The sequence below is a fragment of the Osmerus eperlanus genome, chromosome 22 (genome assembly GCF_963692335.1).
Source record: "Osmerus eperlanus chromosome 22, fOsmEpe2.1, whole genome shotgun sequence".
Taxonomy (NCBI): domain Eukaryota; kingdom Metazoa; phylum Chordata; class Actinopteri; order Osmeriformes; family Osmeridae; genus Osmerus; species Osmerus eperlanus.
Genome location: NC_085039.1, coordinates 6,858,108 through 6,867,362, shown reverse-complemented (window position 1 = coordinate 6,867,362; position 9,255 = coordinate 6,858,108). Strand labels below are relative to the sequence as shown.

Here is a 9,255-nt window from a genome sequence, read left to right as displayed (position 1 = left end):
CATCTTTCATTTCCAAGACATCATTTTTCCTCACCTTTGCTGAGGAGCAGCAGTCAAGATAATCAACAACAGACACTCCGATTTAAACCCCCAAGAAAAAGAATAACTTTATTTCCCTTAAATACATATTTGCACTACATTCACCCTCATATAGAATTGCTCTTTGCCTCTTTTTTTACGTTTTTGGCAAATTTACATAAATGCAGAACCGGTATCCTTATTTACAGAGTCAGAGCAGACCTGGGATAGGAGAGGGATGTTGGGATGTTGGAATGTGGAAAGGAAGCTACGAAGTGACAGAAAAGAGGATGCTGCTACACGGGATGGAGTCCCCCATTCAGAACAGATCTGGGGTCAGCTTTGCCCCCCTCGCAGTTCTGATCAGCACAAGGAAAAGAGCAAAGCTAACCGAACGCATATCGCCGATGATTGGTTTGATGTTCCCTTTCGTTTCACACTTGAGGAAGCATCGATGGTTTGATGTTCCCTTTCGTTTCACACTTGAGGAAGCATCGATGGATTTCTTCGAAAGACAAATTTGCATGGAACGAAAAATACTCATTCTTATGTACATGACAGCAAACGAAAACAAACATGAAGAATAAACTTTCGGCTTAGGCACGAACGGCAGATTCAGACTGGGTGTCAGTACGATCTCAACGCAACTTGCTTTGGAAAGGTGGGACAGGTAAAAGGCAGAAAGAAAAAAAACAAAAGGGGAGAAATACATTTGTGCAAAAATTCTAAAGAATGCATGAGTTGTAGAAATCTCTTCTGCATGAATCAAATAAATACAGTTAAAGTGTTTGGGATTGGTGGGGGGGGTAGTGTACCATGTTTTGGAATGTTGACAAAATGAGTGTTTTATGAGTCAAATCGAAACATCAAAATGATATGCTCATTTTCTACAGTCACAACGCAAGAGAGATTTCATTTCCTTCAGAGAATATTGAAAAGTGTCATCTTGTCACAGCATTGGATATACCCACCTGTCATAATCGTCATAAACTCGCATACCGAACTTTACCTCAACACCATATAAAACAAAAGACGCAAGACGGTACTTAGTCCATTTGTCGTTTTGTGCACCCACTCCCACTCATCCAGACACACAAACATTCCGGTTAAAAGGCTCGACCCATCATCTCAAAAGTCACTGCGATGACGTGACCCTACTGACCGTCATCTTCCAACGCGGTAGTGCTTTTGCGGCTTTTCGATTGGAGTAGGGTTGTTGGAATGAAGAAAACCCAAACCCAAAGAGGAGTAAGATGACGCTGAGATGAGGCCACAGAAAAGGGGGATGACGAAAGGAGGACTGGACAGGACACGGGGAAGAGGCACGAGGTGGAACCCTACACCTCCCAGACCGCTCAGGATCCCAGCTCCTTTCCCCAAAGCCTGATCCGTCACCGTTAACAACGGCTCACTCCTCGGGAACAACAATTGAGAGGGGGGGGGGGAAACGTCCATCCGTCTACACCCACGAAGGAAGCAGCGGATCATGTGACAGGAAGTTCTCGGGGGGCAGGAAGGTCCTTCCCCCCCACTAAAGGTTCCCCCAGGTGTCGGGAGGGGGGAACTGCTCGACGTCCCCCGATTCGTCGTGCGATTCTTCCCCCAGGTCGAACGTCAGCTTGTATCTCAACCGCACCTTCTCCTGGAAGCAAACACAAAGCGTCCCCATTTTTATTTGACTGAAACGTCAGCAATTACATGCAGGACTGCCAAAGAGATGGACTTAACGAGGTAGGGGAGCTTTGTGCCCTAGCGACAGAGATATACGAGGAGAGAAAGAGAGATGGAGAAAGAGAGGGAGAAGGACATGAGGAGAGAAAGACAGAGAATGACATGAGGAGAGAAAGACAGAGAAAGAGAGGGGAGAAGGACGTGAGGAGAGAGAGAGATACAGAAAGAGAGGGAGAAGGACACAAGGAGAGAGAGAGACAGAGAAAGAGAGGGAGAAGGACATGAGGAGAGAGAGAGACAAAGTGAGAGAGAATGACATGAGAGAGAGACAAAGTGACAGAGAGTGAGACGAGGGCGTGGTGGCGGTCCTAACCTTGTGGGGGTTGGCCAGCAGCAGCACCTGTGTGAGGGCGGCGGGGGGCAGGAGGGGGTTGAAGGCCGGCAGCTCGGTGCCCGACGGGGGCTGCAGCTTCACCTTCATCACCTGGAGACGTCAGGCGGACGGCGTTACAGAGTCACACCACGCATGTTTCTCAGGGTCACGCGGTCACACATTGATGGATGAAGTGAGAATGGGCAATGGGTGAGGGAAAGCGAGTAGAATAGAAAGTTCTAGAGAAGAGGACCCGGAGAACGGGAACGTGAGAGTAATCCTGTGAAGTTTTGCACATCCCTGCACGGCTCTTCATTTATTAAAGTAACAGTCATACTGTACCCATTTGGTAATATTCTTTATTATAAATGCGCAACCTTACTGTATACGTATGCCTTTTACTACAGTACTTACTTTATCTTTCGATGTACTATGTTTATTGTGAGGCACCAACCTACCATAGCAAATTCCTTATTATGTGTAAACCTCCTTGGCAATAAAACCTGATTCAGATTTGATATCTGGGAGGTAGAGCGCAAGCCAGGAAGGGTAGAGAAAGAAACACAAAGAAAAGAAAGAGAGGTAAAGAGGTCGTCGGCGGCGGTGGCGGCAGGGGACGGCAATCTTACCTTGGGGACAGCGGACTGGAAGCGGATGCTGGTGGCGGGTGCGGGGGCCGAGGACAGCATGGAGATGATGACCACGAGGACGTCGGGCCGCGACGGAGGGCAGTCCCGCGCAAAATGGAAGAGCACCCTCAGGCTGTGCTTGTCGAACACGGTCACGGGCAACAGGCTGCCTAGAGGAGGGAGAGAACATGACATTCACGTTGTTTTAAGAGCGTGTTATTCGTTAATATACGTGTAATTAATGATCCCTAAAGGCTATAGTTATCGCTAGTTGATATATATTATGCTTGTAGGATTCTTAAATTCGATGTCATGTTGTTGTATGTCGTATTGTAGGGCCAAACTATCAGACCATGAGCTTACTAGGTTTTATGGATTCCAGAGGCACTGTCACGTTAGCCAGGGAGATGTCGTCCTCGGGGGGCGGAGCTGGTGCAGCCGTGCCTGGAGCGGGAACCCCATGGCCGGGCTGGGAGTTTAGGAGAGCCCCAGGCTGCTCTGAGGAGAAGGCCAGGATAGGGCTTGGCATGGTGGTGCTTGGGACAGAGCTGGGGCTGGAGCTTGACTGGGTCTGGAGGTCTCGCAAGGTGGGTCTGGACTGAGGTTGGTGCTTGTCCCTAGTTGGGCAAGAAGGAGAGAGCGCTCATTATTAACTTTCAGTACTATTTTGTTCGTATTTTATATTACAGTTGTACATTGTTAATCTTCCTAATAAAATTCATGGCTTTTGACTTCAGTGAACATATTTTCTGGCATAGTCAGCATTTCATTACAACCGCTTACCATCGGTCAGCAATCCTCTCCTACAAGAATGTTAGAAATAACCCAGATTTCATTGGTTCTAGTGGTAAATGTGTTTCCCATCCTACCATTTGACCTGCTGGCTCCCTGGAGGTAGGGACTGCTGCAGCAGGGTCTTGCCCAGCAGATCGAGCTCATCCATGGGCTTGGCGGGAGTGGCCTGGGCCCCCACCGCTGGAGTGTGGGGGGTCAGGGTCACCGAGGGTAGCAGCATGGCCTTGGGCACGGCTGGCACTGTGGGCTCGATGCTGTCGGACGACTGGTTGGGCAAAGGGGGTATAGGAGTAAGAGATTGTGTGTGTGTGTGTGTGTGTGTGCAGGGGTCCAAGATGAGACAGAACTCCACACAAAGGCTAAAGCTTCCGGAAGGCGAAATGATGAAATCTCACCTGAAAAGAGTTCCAATCTCCTGCTTGAGGGGTCGGGTTGAAGTTGGGCGTGACATCGTTCAGACCTAAGACACCATCATAAGATTATTTATTTTAAAAGTAAATGTAGTAAACATCTGATGAGAAACAAATTCAGACACTATGGCCCAGTTTTCCAGACATGGATTTAGCCTTGTCTTAAAATAAGAGAACATTTAAATGAATATGTCCACTGAAAACATGTTTAGTCTAGGAGTAGGCTTAATCCATGTCTGGGAAACTGAGCCATTATGTCATCATTTATTTCAGGAGATAAAAGCGTGTTTACCTAGCGACATGAGCTCATCGTCGAGCAGGTTATGGCCCGCCTCCTGCGATGGCGTCTGCAGAGACGGAGTGCCGGGGTAGGAGGGAAACCCGGCGGGTGAGGTGTCCAATCCCGTCAGGTCTAGGAGGGCCGTGCTACTGCTTCCTAAAAGGGGATTGGACAAGGGAAAAATGGATCTAAATTCTATCGGACTCAAATCACGAGTGATCGACAAATACTGAAACTAGCCACTAAACGTCAACTGGACGCCATGTTGTCGTCCAATTGGGATCCGTTTTTAGGGGTTTGATCCAAAACGAGGAAATAGCCACATGTCTCGCCCCGCCCCCTTTCTCACCTGGTAGGGTGGGCGTGGCTGTTCCGTCTCCGTTCACCTCCTCCCCCTTCACCAGCTGCCGGTACAGGTTGATGACCTGCGTGAGGCTGTCGTTGGCCTGCAGTATATCCGCTGTGTTGACCGCGAGACAAAAGCGCTTAGGAACTCTAGGCGTGCTGATGTAACACTGCTACCAAATACAACGATGCACTTCTGGGGAATTGATCAATCTGCTGTACTTACTATATGCATGTGCTGTTTATACTGTGTGCTGCTTTGGATAAAAGTGTTGTCCAATTGAATAACATTTAGAAATGTTATGTTACTACTTAACACAACTCCACTGTGTTACGCTGTCGTTGAACTGTCACAGACCCTAGTTCACCCATGGAGCTCGGTACACCAAGATATATTACTCCACCATGAAACACGACAGTTCAGTATTCAGTGCTTTGAGTATTGTGTGTGTGTTTCTCTGGAGGCCCCCCCCCCCTGCGGTGGGGAGGCGTTTCTGAGAGCGCGCCTCACCCAAGGCCTCGTCGTTGTCCTCCGTGTCGCTGGCCAGTCGGAACAACGTGGGCCGCATCTTTTCACAGCGCTGGTACAGGTCCTGCAGGGGGGGGGGGGGGGGGGGGTCAGGCGATCATTCGTCAGCAACATATCAGCCATCACACCAACCCAACTCAAAACAAGTTCCCCGTGTTCGCAGGACCTTCACTGGGTCAAGTCCTGCGACGTATCAAACCCACCCCCCAAACAGCTTCGACTGAACATGGACCCGCAGCTGGCGGCGGTGGGTGCGCATGTTCGCCCCGTGCGACGCCACACAGATAGCCGTGTCCTGCTGCACGCGTGCGATGCAACCGCTCGTATCCCTAAACGCTATACGGCGTGCCGCGTAAGGCCCCTAGCGGCGGTGGCGGCGCCGGCTGACCTTGAGGAGCTCATCGTTGCTCTGGGAGCTGCTCTCCCTGCTGTAGTCCCCCAGTAGCTGGTTGAGGAGGCCCACGCTCTCCTTCACCTCCTGGATGGCGTTGACGCGCTTTGATACCTTCTCCATGCGCTTCTGGTCCTGTGGAGGAGGGAGGTGTGTGGGGGTTGAAGGGAGACAGATAACTGTTAACGGAACAGGATTGCGAATGGTTGATATCCTTGAAGGGGGACTGTGGATATAACTCAACTGGGGGGGGGGGGGGGGGGGGTTTAGGGTTAGAACAGAAATAAAGGGAAGATGACTTTACTGTCGATAGATAGTGGGATTGCAAACGGATGATGACGATTTGAGGGTCAGATTTTGAAGATGGCGGATTAATTGGGACTGTGAGGATATTGTGGAGATGTGACAGCAGTAGAGTACGGCACCAGTCACAAAGGAACACATTTAAACAAACACAACTAAAACACATACACAGAACATGACTCACCTCCTGAACCATTTCCTTAATGAGTTTGTTTGCTGCTCTTAGATCTTCTGGGTGGGTGCTGTTTAGGAGGCGAGACAGCGTCTGCACAGACAGGAAAGGGGGAAGGAAGGGAGGTGGAGAAAGAGATGGAGTGAGTAATGGAAAGGAGGGAGCCGTATTGGCCATTGATTAAAAGGTGCAAGGGTCATAAAAAAAGATCAACTTAGCATTTCGTTAAAAAAAAAAGACAAGAAAAAAAAAAAGAAACCTTCTGGAGTTTTCAGCATCTTTACCTTAGACTTCTCCTCATCCTCAAAGATGGCGTTCTTGGGTCGGGCTGGAGGCGGTGGGAGGGGATTGTCATCAGGAAGGACTGGGTCCTGCTTCACAATACCTGGAAGAGACCCCGTCCACTTCACATGAGTAAACAGTCCGTCAACAACACGTCCCATGTACCACCCTCCATCTAGGTCACATCTCTAGAATAACATTGCTGGAGCCATGAAGCGTTAACCATATGGTGGGACTTGCTACAGGGCTACATAGCTACTCTCTAAGTAGGGTCAGGCCGTAAAGTCATTCATAAATTACCTAGTAATGACTCAGTAATGACTCATCGACTTTCAACTGGATTTTTGTCACGGGTTAATGCATAATGCCACTGAAAAAGAGAAGACTAACATACACACAACGAACTTTGGAACTGTTGTTATTCAACACAAATTATGTTGTGAATGGTTACTAAACAGCTTATTTTGAACACGATATGGTATGCCCTATAATGTAATTGAGCCGTCTTTCACACTATACTCATTGTGATCCTGACATTGCACGGCAGTTTAACTACAGCCTCCAAATTTGGATTTGACCTAGTTTCCTCTACGAGTGTGCTTGTCTCACCCTGTTTCTTGAGCATCTGGTAGGCGTCTGCTATCTTTGACTCGTCAGGTAGCCCCACCGTCCAGCTGTACATCATCTCCAGAACCTTCTTCTTCACCGCTTCTGGTGCCCTGGTACCCAGGTACTGCAGAGGAGATTGCAGGAAGAGTAAGACATACGAAACAGGTAAAGACATCAGCTAGCATCGGCGGTATCGTGTTCTACAAAAGCGTTGTGTTAACTTAACGGATGTTAAGTTGTTCTTCCACTAAAAAGCAGTAGTCGTGTGGCCCTTCCTCCGTTGGTGATATACCTTGGGTGACACCACCTTGATGAGCTCATTGAGGAAGCGGAACTTGCCCACTTCGTTGTGGAAACGCTTCCCACTGTTCTTCATGCACGTCTCCAGGACCTAAGGGAGAATTCAAGTTCATTTGTATTCGTTACTGTATTGCCACTATCTTTCGCCCGTCTCTGCTGCTGAAACGGCCTTTCTTTGCGAGAGGATCAAATAAGTGTTTTCTTATCCTAAGTTCTCAAATCACATTGTGCACGTTCACCCAATGTTTACTGTACTGTACCGTCTCAGATTATGCGTTCTAGCTGATTCTAGCTCAGGACTAAATAGACCTTATGATTGACCCTTGGCCATTTTTATTCATGTGTGCATATATATGAAGTGGATAAATATGTCATATTAAAATGTTTTCATTTATTTTATATATATGTTTTTAATCAGTCTGTTCTTATAGATTTTGTGTGTTCGATCTGTAAAACCACTTTGGCTCAACTTCTGTTGTTTTTAGAAGTGGTCTATGAGTAAAGGTTGACTGGACTTCTCATGGTGTATGGACTGGACTCTCACCGCGAGGGCTTGCATGGCCTCCCATTCCTGAGGCGATTGGATCTTGTGAGCCAGTAACCTGGCAGCCAGCTGGGGTCTTGTAGAAAAAGAAAATGTCACTGAAAATGCCACTGATAACTCAATGCTGAGCAGTAACTCAATGATACTAATCTCTACAAAACACAGTGAAACACAATAGAATGTGTACTTCTGTCATCCACTATACAAGCTTAGCTTACTGTTTATCTTTTTGGTTAACAAAGAGCCGGGCTGTTGTTTAGAGCAAGGTTTCTTGCAAGATTCCTTATCAATTTCACATTTTGTGTCTTATTACTGCCAGCTGAATTTGTATCAGTGCTTGCTGTGTTTCTCATGTTTGTCGCACTTTGATAACATCCTCCAGATGCAAAGCGTAGAACAAAGACTAGACACCGGCAGCTCTGTTCTGCATACGCCAATGACACAAGGAGGCTCATGAGGCACAGTTGTGGACCCATTGGACTAATATTTTGAACCATAAAATGGGGAGCTATGTACTAGAAAAGGTGCTATCCTTTTCAATGGTTCCTATGATATGGATGACAACAACCTACGATTCACTAAACATCCTTATCATGTGATTGACAACATGATTGACAATAGAACCCCAAAAAAGATGTCACTGTCCAAAGACATTATATACTGCGGTATAGGCATATCATCTGGCAGTCAGTTAAGACAGAAAGCTCTCCTCACCCCTCAGGTTCATTGCTCAGCTGTTGGCAGAAGCCCTGGATACTCTCCCAGTCCGTATCCCTGTTTAGTGGGTTGGTAGCTTTATCTGCGGAAATGGATGCACATTTTCGTAAAATGACTGGTCGACATCATAAAACGTATATTTTAACGCCCACAATATGCTACAAATATGAACATTTTGCCCAAATTGCCAACACAACATTGAAGACATTGACTCCTCCCCATTCTGACAAGCTGTCATGAATTTGAGACTAGCTCGCTAGCTAACCTGTCTGTCTTGAGCAGCTTTTCAAACACGTTGCAGCAAATACACCAAAGATCACTCTACTAACACAACAAAGAACGGTTGTTCGTGGTTGTCAACGCATTATTTGTCTTTAACCAATCAGGTTAATGTCTGTTTTTGTTCCGCACAAGCTCGTCTGAGTCGATCATGGGTTGCACTGCACTGACTTGGTTTGCTAACAAGGCTAACCAACATTCTCATCAAAGTGGGACCACGGTTCAGTGATGTTCGGAGGATTCGCTCTCTCGTAGCAAACCTCTCTATCCCATTACCCTATTTCAGCTCATGTCGATCTAAAAATGTATCATAATGACAATAAAAGCACCGTATGACTCACTGATGCGAGACTCCAAGCTCTCTTCATCTGGAGGCGCCGCCATCTTTCGGCGAAATTGACAAAAAAAAAAAGAAACTATCGCGTTATTCTAGTACGTGTCCCACGCTCGCTAAGTTTACGTGTGTGTGGGAGGCTCTCAACCAAAAAATGACTTGCATCATACATTACACATAGAATATGTTCCCTTCTTGTTGCATGTTTTCCAGTTGTTTTCTCCTTAAAGGATACTACTGTGATAATGATTAACTTTGGCTTGACAGAGAAAGA

General features: G+C 47.1%; 1 protein-coding gene across 1 annotated transcript; it reads right to left on the bottom strand.

Annotated features, from left to right (window-relative positions):
* Positions 1-134: 134 nt before the first annotated feature.
* On the bottom strand, positions 135-9,108 carry gga1 (golgi-associated, gamma adaptin ear containing, ARF binding protein 1). The gene is made up of 17 exons (XM_062448487.1): positions 8,989-9,108; positions 8,366-8,450; positions 7,652-7,727; positions 7,100-7,198; positions 6,808-6,931; positions 6,201-6,301; positions 5,929-6,009; positions 5,439-5,576; positions 5,033-5,114; positions 4,526-4,636; positions 4,189-4,332; positions 3,882-3,946; positions 3,561-3,751; positions 3,055-3,308; positions 2,692-2,861; positions 2,063-2,173; positions 135-1,660 (listed from the first exon to the last, which is right to left on the bottom strand). The coding sequence occupies exons 1-17, from the start codon at positions 9,029-9,031 to the stop codon at positions 1,550-1,552; spliced, it is 1,986 nt and encodes a 661-aa protein (XP_062304471.1). The 5' UTR covers positions 9,032-9,108; the 3' UTR covers positions 135-1,549.
* Positions 9,109-9,255: the final 147 nt, after the last annotated feature.

Bases quoted from the DNA above. Each gene is read 5' to 3' on its own strand.
- gga1 (XM_062448487.1), bottom strand. From the start codon at position 9,031: ATGGCGGCGCCTCCAGATGAAGAGAGCTTGGAGTCTCGCATCA. The intron at 7,728-8,365 runs GTGAGGAGAGCT...TTTTTCTACAAG, and splicing joins CTGAGCAATGAACCTGAGGG to ACCCCAGCTGGCTGCCAGGT. The intron at 7,199-7,651 runs GTGAGAGTCCAG...ATTCTCCCTTAG, and splicing joins AGGCCATGCAAGCCCTCGCG to GTCCTGGAGACGTGCATGAA.